The 15767-nt window shown below is 34.2% G+C and overlaps 2 protein-coding genes across 2 annotated transcripts; one reads left to right on the forward strand and one right to left on the reverse strand.

Annotated features, from left to right (window-relative positions):
- Positions 1-41: 41 nt before the first annotated feature.
- On the forward strand, positions 42-2220 carry LOC114412872 (putative pentatricopeptide repeat-containing protein At1g12700, mitochondrial). Its single transcript, XM_028376968.1, has one exon. The coding sequence runs from the start codon at positions 148-150 to the stop codon at positions 1981-1983; it is 1836 nt and encodes a 611-aa protein (XP_028232769.1). The 5' UTR covers positions 42-147; the 3' UTR covers positions 1984-2220.
- A 2569-nt stretch (positions 2221-4789) lies between these two features.
- On the reverse strand, positions 4790-12348 carry LOC114412874 (protein BUD31 homolog 2). The gene is made up of 5 exons (XM_028376969.1): positions 12223-12348; positions 12096-12131; positions 10853-10954; positions 10575-10762; positions 4790-5268 (listed from the first exon to the last, which is right to left on the reverse strand). The coding sequence occupies exons 3-5, from the start codon at positions 10944-10946 to the stop codon at positions 5113-5115; spliced, it is 438 nt and encodes a 145-aa protein (XP_028232770.1). The 5' UTR covers positions 10947-10954; positions 12096-12131; positions 12223-12348; the 3' UTR covers positions 4790-5112.
- Between the last annotated feature and the right edge of the window lie 3419 nt (positions 12349-15767).

Genomic DNA, 15767 nt, shown 5'->3' on the forward strand with positions numbered 1-15767 from the left:
GATTTTCGTTTTATAATAATAATAATAATATTGTACCTTATTAATGGTTCAAAATCCTAAACCCTCGCCAGATTCTGCAACCAAGAACGGTTGCAGCAAGTTGTTTCCGACACTGATGGTGTTCGGAAGCAAAAGAGTGAGTTTTTAATGCTTCGAAGAATACCCTCTTTCTCTCGTTTTCGTCTTCTTCATCACATGATGGGCACTTTCTCTCATTCCCTTTTCATCCACTCTCCTTCTTCTTCTCTGTCTTTTTCAAAGCACTGTCATTGCTCCACAAACACTGATGACACTGAGAGCCATAGCAACGGAACCCAGCTCTTGATTTCCATGAGAAACCTATGCTGGTCAGGTAAATTGAAGAATATTGATGAAGCTTTGGACTTGTTCCAAGGCATGGCTAGAATGAAGCCTTTGCCTTCTGTGAAGGACTTCACTTTGTTGTTGGGTGCTATTGTGAGGTTGAAGCATTACACCACTGCCATCTCTTTAGTTAAGCACATGTTTTCTTCTCTAGGCATAGAAGCTGATACCATTACTCTTAATATAGTGATCAATTGTCTTTGCCGTTTGAAGTTGGTTGCTTTTGGGTTCTCTGTGTTGGGAACTATGTTCAAACTTGGTTTGGAGCCCACTGTGATGACTCTCACCACTCTCATTAACGGGCTTTGTGTCCAGGGCAATGTGGCTCAGGCTGTGGGACTGGCTGATCATATGGAGAAAATGTGGTATCCATTGGATGTTTACACATATGGGGTGTTGATTAATGGGTTGTGTAAGACGGGAGACACTTTGGCGGCAGTAGGGTGGCTAAGGAAGATGGAGGAAAGGAATTGGAAACCTAATGTGGTGGTTTACAGCACAATTATGGACGGTTTGTGCAAGGATGGATTGGTATCTGAGGCGTTGAATTTGTGCTCGGAAATGAATGGAAAAGGTGTTCGACCTAATCTGGTCACTTACGCTTGCTTGATTCAAGGTCTTTGCAATTTTGGAAGATGGAAAGAGGCGGGTTCTCTGCTGGATGAGATGATGAAAATGGGAATGAGGCCGGATTTGCAAATGCTCAATATTTTAGTTGATGCTTTCTGCAAAGAAGGAAAAGTGATGCAGGCTAAAAGTGTGATTGGTTTTATGATTCTGACTGGGGAAGGGCCAGATGTCTTCACCTATAATTCATTGATTCATATATATTGTTTGCAAAATAAAATGAATGAGGCCATGAGAGTATTTCATTTAATGGTTAGCAGGGGCCGTTTACCGGACATTGTGGTTTTTACTTCACTTATCCATGGATGGTGTAAGGACAAAAATATTAATAAGGCTATGCATCTGTTGGAGGAAATGAGTAAGATGGGATTTGTTCCTGATGTTGCCACTTGGACCACTCTTATAGGTGGGTTTTGTCAAGCAGGTAGACCATTAGCTGCAAAAGAACTGTTTCTAAATATGCACAAATATGGTCAAGTCCCCAATCTCCAGACTTGTGCTGTTATATTAGATGGCCTATGTAAAGAAAATCTTCTTTCTGAGGCAGTGTCGTTGGCTAAGGCAATGGAGAAGAGTAATTTGGATCTTAATATTGTAATTTATAGTATTTTGCTTGACGGAATGTGCAGCGCTGGAAAACTGAATGCTGCATGGGAACTCTTTTCTAGTTTGCCTGGTAAAGGTTTGCAAATTAACGTTTATACTTATACCATTATGATTAAGGGTCTCTGTAAACAAGGCTCGTTGGATAAAGCTGAAGACTTACTGATAAATATGGAAGAGAATGGCTGCCTGCCAAATAACTGCACTTACAATGTCTTTGTCCAAGGCTTGCTGACAAAAAAGGAGATTGCAAGGTCAATAAAATACCTTACAATAATGAGAGACAAAGGGTTTTCAGTAGATGCTGCTACCACAGAATTTATTATCAACTACTTATCTACTAATGAAGGAGACACCAAAATTCGAGAATTTTTGTTTCCAAAAAGATAGCAAATGCCATTAGTTTCGCTAGGACATTTATTCAAATCCTGACTCTCAATTCGTCCATGTTCCACAATCCTATAGGACCCCATAGAGAGAACTTGCATAGGCTTCAGAACTTACCATTTGTTAAATATATAAAACCATTACCATTCAAGTGCTTCCACCTGACAATTTGTGTGATTAGGAGAGTTGGTCCTTAACATGGTTCACAAGCCTCATAAATAAGAAACTATGACATTGATCCTTGTTGATTCTCTTCTTCATAATTAACTTATATTTGAGCCCAAGGTAAAGTGGGTTTGTGCATTGTCCACACTTCAAGCTCAAAAAGCTCTGTTTAAGGGGGTGTTAGATATAAATCTATCTTAGCTCCACCAAACAGCTTAAGCTGTCAAGAGAATTGTTCCTTGACATTTTTAGTGGTAAGTATTTTCACCTCTGCTTGCGCATTTATTTTGATATAACCTCAAGTTATTAAAATAGCTTAGAAAAAATAGACCTATATACAACATAGAAATTGTGCCATATCCTTGCATTTTTATGGAACTGAGTAATTTTTTACCAAGTATATATTTGCCTTCAAGTAAGTTTAATGATGAAGCAAGTTACATTAGGATATTTTGTTTCCCCATAACATTAGGGATAAGTCAATCAATATTGCTAGGAAATGATAATTGTCAGCATAAATTCTGCCGTGGTAAATTCAATATACCCAAGAAATCATGTAATTGCTTATTGCTTAGTTTTATACATTTATCAAATGGATTCTATTAATGCTAAAACATTTAATAAGACCATAAGCTGGTTTTAGAACTTAATCCTTTTCCAGCTACTGGTATTAAAATTAATAAATTTCAACTATGAATGTACAACTTATTAAGTTAAATGGAAAATATCTCATCTTCTGGTCTGATATACTGTATAGAAGGGGAACTTTTGGGGAGCACCCAAGAATTTTCTGTTTCATAGAAACTCCTCACTCAAAAATACTGTAGTGTGAGCTAGTGTTCAGTAACTTCCTTTTATCATAGATAGCTCTGTGGAGCCAATGCTATTTTATATTTTGTTTCCTTTCTTGTGTATTTTACTTTTCTGTTTCAGGAGGATTCCTGATCCTTCTGCACTGTACTCCTTTTCTCTCCTAGTTCATTGTTTGTGATGGGAAAAATTTTCCATATTTATTACCTGTTAGGAAACAAAAATCTAAGATCTAATTTAGGGATGCTTGCTGTCCTTTCTGCAAACAATTTTTTATTTACTTTTGACAGTTTTCCCCCCTTTTAAAATAACAGTTTGACTTCATGGTTCTTGATTTGCAGATTGAAATCACTTTATGCACTCATTTTACTATATCTTATGTACGAGGGAGGACCACAAAAAATTCAGCGATGGATCATGGAAGGTTAGTCAAACATTTCTTCTTTGTAATATCTGCACAACATTTTTTTTGTAATTCAAATTTCTTTTCCATAAGTACTTTTGTTTGAAACTTTGAATATTTATCTCTTTAAGTTATAAATTCACTTTTCTTTTTTTCTTTCTATGGCTGCAAAGTAGGTTATCATTACACAGGTAAGACAAACTCTCAGCTGAATTTTTTATGGGGGCAACTAGATGGTTTCCTCATCAAGCAATGATCCTCATTAGATTGGTTACTGGGTTTTGAGATGTAAATGCTGATTCTGCCGAATGGTTTAGTGATAGAATGAAGTTATGATCTTGTCTTCTTGAAAGTTATGTCATCTAGTTTTGTCTATAACCAAAATATTCAATATGTTGGGCATTTGTCATATTAAGGGGTAATTTGTAAATTTTATTGGGTTGCAGCCTTATGCCTAATGCTTCATATTTTGCTTCAATGTAAAGCTAAAAATGGTTCAAATGTGCCAAGGAGCAGTAGTCCTTGACAGTTAGATGACACTGGTTTAGCATTTAAATGAGATTTCAACAATATCTCGTTTTGTGAAACATTTTTTCAGCTTTTAATCTTGTTTTCTGAACGTTTTAGTAGTTGCCACTTGCCATAGATTATATGTGGATGGATCTATTCAACTGGAGCATTAGTAGCTCAAGATTAATTAGAGGTATATTTGGACGACAAAATTGTTTTTGGCAATCAAAAGCACTTTGCATTGTCAACTTGATATGCATCAAAATGCAAATGAAGTTAATATTATGACTTGGTTATAATGATATCTATTGAAACATCTAAGCAGATGTTGGGTAAGGTACATAGGCACTCCTGCATGGTTGATGTACCCATACTAGGTACATTTACTGTACTGATACACGTGTCTGTACTGACACTAGATTTCTTTTTATATGAATTGTGTTGTAGATATGTTTGCGTACACCTTGTTTATGCATCACGTTGTCTGTTGAAAAAGTGTATGCTACGCATTTAATCAGCATTGAAATTTACGTAATACTACACACAAATCATGATAGACATATATGATAAATGAACTGCCTTATATTGATGTTTTGGCTATATCCCATAGTCCCCTGCCTCCGTTTGACTGATTCTTAGTGAACCATACAATATGTGTGGGGTAATGGTTTTTCTAAGACAATCAATCCTTAGGCCCGTTCATTTGAGGAGAAAAAGAGCAAAAAAAAAACAGATAAATCAACAGTAAAATAAAGTGAAATTCACACTTTTAAATCCTACTTTAATTCAAAATTTTAATTTCTATTTACTCATCAAATGAGTTGACTGGGAGATGGATGACACAAAAATATATTCATCTAAGAATAATGCTTTGCCTTTTACAATCTTTACCTCACAAAAATATTTAGCTTGACTCCAATCTTAACCAAAGCAGCATTAAAAGTTTACACTAACCTTCGATTATTTTAAGCCCAATGTTTAAGCTGAGAAGTATCGAGCAAAAGTACACCATATTAGGCTAATCAATGTAAAGGTACAAAGCTCCAGTCAGATTTTGAACTAGGCAGATGACTAATATGAAACCAATATTCCCAATATATATAGCACTCATTTAGTAGACAGTAATACAACCAGGAGAAGTGGTGTCCCATGGTGAGGATTTCAGACAACAGAAAGCTAAAAGCACAAAGAAAGTAATTCTAAGAAACCCTCCATTGGCAACTAAAACTAGAATCGGTATTCAATCAGTCCCCACTTGCACAACCCTTGCACCCACAGTGAACACACTCTATGACCTTCTCCTCCCTAAGTTGCTTGGGAACTCTGCAAACACAAGTGGTGGCAAAATTGTGATCACGTGGCTGCATGCACCTCAGGCAGCAAAGACGTTCATAACCAGGCTGCAATTCAGACCAAAAACATGATGATTTAATTACTCAAAATCCAAGAAAACACAGAATGCACAAATCAAATAAAATCTTAGTGACAGTAAAACAATACCTATTTCTTTAACGTTTTTAGCTACCAAGTAACAATAACCTTACAACAATTAACATCTTGGAGAAGGCACAAAAGAGTACAGAAATAACATACTTTCTAATTTCACCAGTTCTCAATATCAGACAGGCAATGTGAGTTCAGATTGACCCAAAGACAAAACATTGATCAGCTGTGGGTAAACAGAGAAGAGAACATTTTATTAGTTGGGACTTGGGAGGTTTGTCATAGGCCTAAAATGAAGAGGGATTAGGGGTTGGTAATTTGGCATCTTAACACACAAACAATGCTTTCAGAGGTTAAATGACTTTGGCGCTTTCCTTTGGAGACTAATGCCAAAAGAGGCAACAACTCACCAAGCATATAAGAGCAAGCATAGTTGTTAATAGCGGGCGTCGCGGCTGCTATCGCGGCGGAGCGGAGCGGCACCCATCCACGACGAAGAGGGTCATAGCGGCGCGGTTCAACGTCGGGGCTGCTATCGCAGCAGGGCAGGGCGGAGCGGCACGGGATCTGGACCGGATTTTCGCGCCGCTACACTGACGCCGTGGAAATTTCAAAAATGCCCTCACTTAATGTGGGAAAGTGAGGGTATTTTTGGCATTTTGCTTTTTGTATTACTTGGCCAGCTCTCCGTCCAAACCACTCGAAAACCCTAGTCTCCACTGCGACCGGCGAAGCTGCAAGGACGACGAAGAGTCTACATCCCACGAAGCTGCGACCCTGACACCTGCGTCCTGCGTCCGGCGGCCCCGACGACGAGTCTGCGCTGCGCCGCCACCTTGCTTGAGGTGAGGAAGACATGAGCTGTTGACCCCGATAGCAATTTTTGTGTGTGACACTGACTGTGATTCTTTTTATTTGTTTTTTGAAAAATGTTATATGATTTTTTTTGTGTGACATGCTTATTAAATTGTTTTGTGCGTCCTGCACTCCTGCGTAGGCTTTAGTGATTTTTTTTATTAATTTGTTTGAAGCCTTTCACAGGAAATTTATCTAAATATGCTTATTAATTTTTGTTTCTACAGAAAATTTAATTGCTCCCCATATAAGATAGGTGGTTTGCTATTTTGATCTTTACAATGTAGATACTTGTTTTTATTCATAAAACAGAACAGAAAAATGAAAAAAATATAAGTAGGATAGGATTTAATGTGATAAAAAAAAATTAAAATGACAGGAACTTTTTTTGTATTTAATTGTTACACTACTCATTAATCTTTTTGTACTTAGTTCCGATGAATATAGGAACTTTTGTTTAATTTTTTCAATTTTTGTTGGTTTCAATTTTTATACATTTTAATTACGTTAGATGATAAAATGTGACAGGAGCTTTTTTTGTATTTAATTGGTTACGTTAGATGATAAAATGAGCTCTCTATCATACAATCACAAATTATTTTTTTTTTGGGGACTTTTGTGATAATTGAGTGCATGAAAGAGAATGTAATTTTTTATTTGCTTGCAGTGCTTTAGTCTCCTTACAAAATGTTAAATTCAGAGGGGTCTGGAATGTTCGGGTGATAGGGTAGATGTCTTTTGAAAATGAAACAGTTTAAAGGATAAAAATAATAGGAAGAGTGTAACCTGTGATTTTTGTCACAAAACGTCTACCGGAGGAATTTCTAGAGCAAAAAGACATCAACTTCAAATAAAAGGAGATGTGGGTCCTTGTAAGAAAGTGCTGGAGGATGTTAAATTAGAAATGATTGCTGCTTATGAGAAGAAAATAGCTGAAACTGCAGCATACATGGAGGCAATGCAAGAAGAAGACGAGCAAGAGGAAGATGGGATCCTAGAGATTGCAAGACTTAAAAGTGGAAAAAAGCGTCCAACAACATCAAATGAAAGCCTCCTCAACTGCTTCCAATAAGAGGATCACAAATAAAAAAAGGCCCTCTTGATTTTTTGTTCTCCAAAGAACCTGAAGAAAGTATCAAATTAGGAAAAACCATGAGACAAACAAGTGTAAAAGAGTCTTATAACAAGGCTGCAAGAAACAAGGTAGTTCAGTACATTGCTCGTTTCTTTTTTAGGAATGGAATAGCATTCAATGTTCCTAAATCAAAAAGTTTCAAGTTGATGATTGAGGCGATTGGAAGCAATGGTCCTCATTTAAAGCTTCCAAGCTATCATGAATTGAGAGTTCCACTCCTTAAAAAAGAGTTGGAATACACGAAAGGCTTATTGAGGGGTCATGAGGAGGAGCGAATCAAATATGGATGTTCAATTATGTCAGATGGTTGAACGGATAGGAAGAATAGAACTTTGATTAACTTTTTGGTAAATTGTTCATTGGGAACACAGTTTGTGAGGAGTGCGGATGCTTCTGAATACATGAAGACTGGTCAGAAGATCTTTGAGCTTTTGGATAGCTTTGTTGAGGAGATTGGAGAAAAGAATGTTATTCAAGTGGTGACGGACAATGGAAGTAATTATGTGTTGGTGGGCGAGAATTCAATCATGCTTAATGAAGTTTTTTTTTATAGTTATAACTTTTAATTGTTACACTACTCATACAAGTTTATTGATTTTGGTCTTTTTAGGTAAAATTTTAGAAGTCACGAGACCAAAAATATTTTGGACTCCATGTGCTGCACATTGTCTTGACTTGATGCTAGAAGATATTGGAAAGATCCCAAAAGTAAAAAGGGTTATACAAAGAGGCATCAAGCTTGTAGGCTACATTTACAACCATACATTGGTTTTGAACACCATGAGGAAATTCACACAAAAAACTGAATTGGTGAGACACAGAGTTACAAGATTTGCTACACTTTCTTAACTTTGCAAAGATTGCATAAGCAAAAGGCCAATCTTAGAAGGATGTTTACTTTGGATGAATGGTTGAAGTCTAAGGCAGCTAAAGAGACCAAGGGGAAGCAAGCAAAAGATGTTGTCCTTATGCCATCATTTTGGAATGATGTTGTCTACACTTTAAAGGCTATTGGGCCTCTTGTAAGTGTGTTAGAGTTGGTGGATAATGAAAAAAAAACCTGCAATGGGTTTCATTTATGAAGCAATGGATAGGGCCAAAGAGGCAATTCAAAGAGCTTTCAATAACAATGGAAGGAAACACAAGGATATCTTTGCAATCATTGATAAAAGATGGGATTGCCAACTTCACCACCCTTTACATGCAGCGGGTTATTATCTAAATCCGAAGTTCTTTTACACCAATCCAAACATTGACAATGATAATGAAGTGATGGATGGCCTCTACAAATGTATTGATAGACTTAGCGAAGATGATGATTTTGTAGTTTAAGTTCACAAACAATTGCTAGTGTATAAAAGGGCTGGAGTGAGGTTTGGTATGACTAAAGCAATGAAAGCAAGGATTGAAATATCTCTTGGTAAGTGGGAAAATTCACTTACAAATTTGAATTATTAATTAATAATCTGTGTAAATGCTAATGCATATGATTATGAATTGCATTTTACAGCTGAGTGGTGGAAATTGTATGGAGGGAAAACACCACACTTGCAAACCATTGCCATTAAAGTTCTAAGTTTGACTTGTAGCTCATCGGGATGTGAGCGTAATTGGAGTACCTTTGAGCATGTAAGTAACTAACATTCATGTTTTTTAAATTATGAAACATTAGAAGCTGAGATTGAAACTAAGTAACTAACATTCATGTTTTTTAAATTATTATAGATTCACTCAAAGAAGAGAAGTAGGCTTGAACACCAAAAGCTTCAAGACTTGGTTTATGTTAGGTATAACCAAGCTCTTCTAGATCACTTTGAGTGTCATGATGTGATTGATCCTATTGCTTTAAATGATATTGATGATAGCAATGAGTGGTTATTGGGAGAATTGGAAGGAGAAGAAGCTGGTACTGATTTGGTTTTTGATGAGGATGATGATTTGAATGGGTTAGATGTTGCTGAGGCAACTAGGGCAAGTGAACCTTTCCAAAACACAAGGAGTCAAACACATATAAACAAGACAGCAGCTGCACTTGCACCTACAAATGAAAAAGGAAAAAAAATGGTAAAAGTAGAAGAAGAGAATGGAGATGAGGGGGAAGAAGAGTACAATTCTAATGCTAGTGAGAGGGATGGATTTCAAGAACACAATGACTTGGATCTTGAAGAGGATGAAGATTCTGATTAGTAATTTAGTATTAAGAAACTTGCATTTGTCTATTTGAATTTTAATGTCTACTTGTCTATTATTATAGTTACTTTAGGCTTTAGCTTAGAGGGATTAAGGCTTTAAGCCCTTTAGTTGCTTGACTTTCTACTTTATGTTTTGTAACTTTTGTTTAAGTAACTATGTTTTCAGTTATTTTTCTGTTTTTGCACTTATATATATACATATTATTAATTATTTAACATATATAAAAAAACATTAGAATAGCGGTCATCTCGCTATCCGCTATCCCGCTATCCCAATTTTGGGGTCGACCGCTCCGCTACGCCGATATTGACAACTATGAGAGCAAGTACAACCCACCAAAACAGGTGGGATGCTAACCAAGTAAGCAACACTGCTCATATTAGATTTTGGAATTGGAAGATTATTTTGCAGGAATACACTTCTAATGTTTAGGTCATGGTATGGTATAATGGTATCCTTGTCAAGTTTTGAGAGGAAGTTGAGATGGGGAGTGCTCCTTTTTCAGAGACTTTTCCTGCATGTTTCAACTATCTACTTTGTGAAGTTTGCTCATTAGCCATTTCTAATCTAAGGCTAAGAATCTAAGATCATTATTTACATAGGGACTTTAATTTACTTAGAGATTTGAATATGGGTGATATAGTGAACTACAATCCCTTTTGGTTTTAAACTTTTTACTTGAGTCTCTTTCTCCCTCAACTAAGTTAGATAGAAGAGTTTGGATCATGGACTATTCCAGTATTTTCTCCTGCAGAGCTTTCTTTCAATTTCATACACACACCCTAACCTAGGTTTCAACTTGATAAATCCATTTTAAAATTCAAACCTCTCTTCAAAAGCCAAGCCCTTTGTTTGGACAGTGGTACTTAACATGATTAATGCAAATGATTTGTTGCAAATTGACAATAAACCTTTCACCCAGCTTTTGGCTCATTTTATTGAATTAGTCTTATTTGTTTTGGAGAATTTCTTTTATTTTTTGGTAACTAGCAGATTTTTTTAGAACTTCCTCCTATGTTAAAAGAAATGGAAAAACAAAACCAGTTTCAAAAATAGAATAAAATAACTAATTTTAGATACCTTCTTCCATTTTGCAATTAGATTGCGGTCAGCATATCCTTGATCTAAACAGAATTCATACAGTTCTTTAGAAATTTCCTTCCTCCGATGGTAGAGGTCAAATATGTAGCGGCTCTTCTGGTGTGCAATCTTAAATATTGGCCATAATGTCTCACATTTTCTTTTGCCATCATGTGGATCATTCTCAGCTGCCACATAAAGGATATAAAACTATTAATTTCATTGATTTCAGAAAGAACATAATAAAATCTACTAAGCACATGATGTAAAATTCCAACCTTCCCTCATCTTTGCTTGAAGTTCACGGAGTGTAGGCTCAATCAATTCCCAGCCCTCTGGGTATTTAACACGATTTGTCTTTACTTTTGGCATTTTTGTATCTGTTCAAGGAATACATGGCATCAAAGAGTCAATTTCCATACATTCTCCCAAGCAATATAATGGTACATATTATTTGGTACAAGTTATCAAGTAAGCATAGTTATCATAGCGAGATGCGCAATATTCTGAATTTTTATATATAGATTAAATAATTTATCTGTACAATATACATTTAAGGCTCAAAAATTAAATGACAAATATTCAACATTCATGACATATTCATTAATAATAAAAGGTCATAGGTTTTAAGCAAAACATACAATACAAGTCAAGGAAACAAACAAAATTCAAAGGCACGTTCATATTTCAAATACAAGGCATCTTGAACATTCAATAAAAAGTGAGGGTGGGTGTTGCACAGATAAGAGAACAGAGGTTCAGAGTTCAAAGGAGAAAAATATGGAAGGTGAGTGTTGCCAGAAATACTGCCAGAGAAGCACCGAAGTTAGTCAAATAGTGAGTGTCATACGGTAGATAAAAGCGAGAGAAACTATATCCAATTAGGGATTTTTAAATTCTAAAGAAGGGGAGGCAAATCTCAACTGTGCACTAAGAACACACCCTTAACCAAAAAACTATGCTGTTTTGCTGGCAAAAATGGGTTTTGAAAGAAGCCTCAATCTAGCGCCACTTATCACCGCTAGAGCCATTACTTATCACCGCTAGAGCCATTATTTTGGCCGTCATTAGAGCCACTACACCGCTATTCAAAACTTTACAGTGGCCGCTTTGCAATGCTATAGTGCGCTATTTGATGCAGATATTGGATAACTGAGCAAAACAGAACACTCTACGCCTTGACTTGGTTGAAATTTCACATAAAAAAAGGTGAAACTAATTTTGAAGAAAACCCTAAGCCACAGCATTCAACCATATAAATAACATTAAGAGGCTAGGGCACGAAGCCATGAACGAGGGGAAGAGAAACTCAGTCAAAATTCACAAACTGTGAAAAACAAAACAAATGGCTTAATTCACTGGTCAGGCTATAGTTATTCATGAAAATGTAGATAGGAACACTCCTAAAGCAGATTTGATTGAATTTCACATCAAATACGTGAAACTAATTTTGAAGAAAACCCTAAGCTGCAACATTCAACCATATAAATAAAATTAGGGCAAAAAACCAATGATGCGTACCTCTACGCCGATTTCGCTCTACTCTGTGACTCGATTCTGAAGATAGTTAAAGAGAAAACATATAATAAGATAAAACGAAAATCAAAGTAGTAAACTTGAAATATTTGAAAAGGAAGAAAGAACCTACCTCGGAAAGATTCGCAGGAAGCGAAAGAGCGCAGGCAGAAGAGAACTGATTTTGAGTTATTATGGAAGTTTCACGCTACTGAAATAATCCCCACGGGTGTAAGACGATGAATGAAAACTTAAAGACTAAAACATAATTTTCATGAAAATATTTTTATTTTTATTTTTTATTTTGAAAAAATTGTTTGAAAATAATGAAAAATCATTTTTTTAAAATCCTGCAAATATACGAGATAAATATAACTATTTTAATTATATAAATTAAATCACTTTAACATGTATTTTTAATAAATGAAATTAATATATACAAATATTTTAATTTACTTTAAATTTAAAGATGATACAATAATATAAGAATAATATTTTAAAAAATAATAGGATTTCATATAATTTAAAATAAAATAATATTTAATTTGATTTTAAAAATAATAGCATACTTATAACTAGTGTTTTAGTTTGTACAATGTATAAGTTATTAATTATTTTATACAACTAAAACTTATAATGAATAAAAACTTTTGAATATAAAAATTATATCATAATTAAAAAATTAATAAACAAATACTTCTAAACATATAATTATATTTTATATTTACGACTAAATGATTTATATTGTGAAACAAGGTTATTTTTAACAATTTATAACTTCTTTTAACAAAATATTAAAATTCAATTTTAAAAAACATTAACAATAAAATTGAAAAAGATAAGAAATTAAGAAAAGTTGTTAGAAGAAATGGGAGATGAAGGAATGGGACAGAGATGGATAGCCAGACAAAGTGAAGAAGATAGAGTTTTGAGACGAAAAACAGACCAATGTGGGTAGTAAAAAAAAAATAGGTGTTACTTAATTTTTTTTAATTTAAAATAGATTTAAGTTTATGTTACTGGCTATTACACATCAGTGTAAAAATGTTCTGTACTAATAATGCATATACCATTTATTCATATATTATAATTAAAATGAAGTAATATTTTTATTCATATTAAAATACAGCAATAGAATAAAGTATCAATTGATTTTTAAATTAGATTAGTTTTGGAAAATCAATTTAACTAAATGATATGAAATATGTTCTTACAAATATGGACTTTTATCTTTTTAAAATAATAAATGAATCATATTTTTAGAAAAAATCTTTCTATCACTAAATTTTCGAAATGTCATTTCTATGTTTTTTCTTTCATGTGTATTCATGGTTCATTTAAAAGGAATGATTAAGCAGTAGGTAATATGAATTTTTTATCTATAATAATATAATAACCATTCAGACTCTGCCACGTATCATTATTTTGTGCAGCACAAGGCCCTTTATTTCTTTTTATTTATTCTCCGAGTAAATAGACAATTTAGTCCTTGACTTTGTACCCCTGTTGCATATTAGTCCCTAACTTAATGAAAAATTCAAAATAGTCCCTATCTTTTACATAAGTATTACAAAATAGTCCTTCCATTAAATTTTAAAGTAATGTTGTTAGTAAGGCCAATTTTAGTGTCACGTCATTTGATGATGATAGAATGAGTGACTTCTTCAAATTTAATGGTTTTGAACCAATTGAGGCATATATACGAAAAAGAACTCACACACACTTGCACAAATAAAAAGAACCAAAAATCCACAGCAACAACCTTATCTCTGTAGCTGTCAACACCAATGGGCGAGGTCTGCATAACCATTCTCTTTTCTTCTTTTTTTTTTCTTCAATTACCATCAATGTATCATTTTGGGTTCTGATTTTTGTGTGTGTTTTAAATAGGAAGAGAAAAAATCAGAGGAAAACAAAGTGGAGGAGAAAAAAGCAAATGAAGAAGAAAAGAAAGAAGAAGAGAAAAAAACAGAGGAATCAAAAGATGACAAGGAATCCAAGGAGGAATCTGCGCTGTCAGAAATCGTGCTAGGCACAACCTTTGCAATGCATGGACACTTTAAGCATGATTTCTGGCATCTTTTAAGTTAGGGACTATTTTGCAACACTTATGCAAAAGATAGAGACTATTTTGAATTTTTCATTAAGTTAGGGACTAATATGCAATAGGGGTACAAAGTCAGGGACTAAATTATCTATTTACTCGTTTTGTTATCATCAAATGACGTGGCATCATGCACGTCCACGTGTCATGCCACGTCATCCTTTAGTGCCACGCGGATAGTCCACATGGCACTAAAATTGACCTCACTAACGGCGTTATTTTAAAATTTAACGGAAGGACTATTTTGCAAAACTTATGCAAAGATAGGGACTATTTTGAATTTAATATTAAGTTATGGACTAATATGCAAAATAGATACAATCTCAGAGACTAAATTGCCTATTCACTCTTTATTCTCCATTTACCTTTCCTCTTTTACTCTCTTTTATCTCTCTAGTTGCATAGAGCACGAGCCCACTTCCCAGTTTACTGTATATGGACATCGTTATAATGTTGTGTCATTTGTAAGACATTTTAAAATACTAAAGCTTCTTAATTATTTTAAACTTATATTTATATGAATAATATGATTTTTTATTTAATCTTTCTAGAAAAATCTTACCGTGCCTACTCCCAACTTATATTTATATGATTTTTTAAAACTTATATTTGTAAAACTTATATTTATATGATTTTTTATTTTAAAATATGATTTTTTAATCATTTAAAAAACTCATTATATTCTTTTTCAATCTTCTCTCTCACAATCGTTCAACGCTTTCTTCGTAAAGCTCTCTTTTTCTCTCCCTCTTGAGTCTTCCCTTTGTGAGTCACAGGATTTTACTTGCAAAAATCTTGTTAGTTTTGTTTCAACAAATGTTTAGAGGATATGTTAAATCTTAAAGGGCTTATGCACTACGTTGATAAGTCTCTAAAACAATATGATATCACTCACCTTAGACTATTTTATTTGTGACTAAGAGCACGTTTGATTTGTCATTTTTTCTTATAATACATATTTTAAGATATATCAAACGGTTCAACGGAGAAGTAATACTGTGATGCCTTGGCAAACCTATGTTTGAGGCTTTCTACCACATTTTCAAACATGCACTAATTGAGTTTGTGATTGCTTCAAGATTGATGATTTTGGCCTACTACAACAACAATTTTAAGAACTTAAGGTAGGATCCTAATTCCGACCACTTTAAGATCTATTGATTACTAATTAAAATTTTGCCCAATCTTAATTTTATTTGCTTAATGGTAATGAATATCAGACCCCCAGTGACTATGGGATTGTTGTTGTTCCATTTTCAGCTTTTTCTTAAAAATGATTTTAGAGGTTTTGGACATGATTTTAGAGTTATGTCATTGTGTAGTGTAAAACTTTGTGGAAACTTCGTGTGATTAAATGTGTGTTCGGATGTGGAACATTGGGTGACTAAAATTTGGGTGTTTACAGGATTTGATAAAAAAAAAAAAAAAAGAGACTTATTAAAATGCTTTGATCTGAGTAGAGCGAGAAAGACTATGACAATATGTTTGAGTTTTAAGTTTTTTTTAAAAAAAAACATTAACATATTTTTTCTTTGAAGTAATCAAGTTTTATAACCATTAAATCTAATTGGAAA

This window comes from Glycine soja, chromosome 5, assembly GCF_004193775.1.
Source record: "Glycine soja cultivar W05 chromosome 5, ASM419377v2, whole genome shotgun sequence".
Lineage (NCBI taxonomy): Eukaryota > Viridiplantae > Streptophyta > Magnoliopsida > Fabales > Fabaceae > Glycine > Glycine soja.

What these genes read in the sequence shown, in the direction of transcription:
- LOC114412874 (XM_028376969.1), bottom strand. Translation starts at nt 10,946, where the DNA reads ATGCCAAAAGTAAAGACAAATCGTGTTAAATACCCAGAGGGCTGGGAA. An exon ending in TCAAGCAAAGATGAGGGAAG is followed by an intron (nt 10,763 to 10,852) that starts GTTGGAATTTTA and finishes TTTATGTGGCAG; the next exon opens with CTGAGAATGATCCACATGAT. An exon ending in TAATTGCAAAATGGAAGAAG is followed by an intron (nt 5,269 to 10,574) that starts GTATCTAAAATT and finishes TCTGAATTGCAG; the next exon opens with CCTGGTTATGAACGTCTTTG.
- LOC114412872 (XM_028376968.1), top strand. Translation starts at nt 148, where the DNA reads ATGCTTCGAAGAATACCCTCTTTCTCTCGTTTTCGTCTTCTTCATCAC.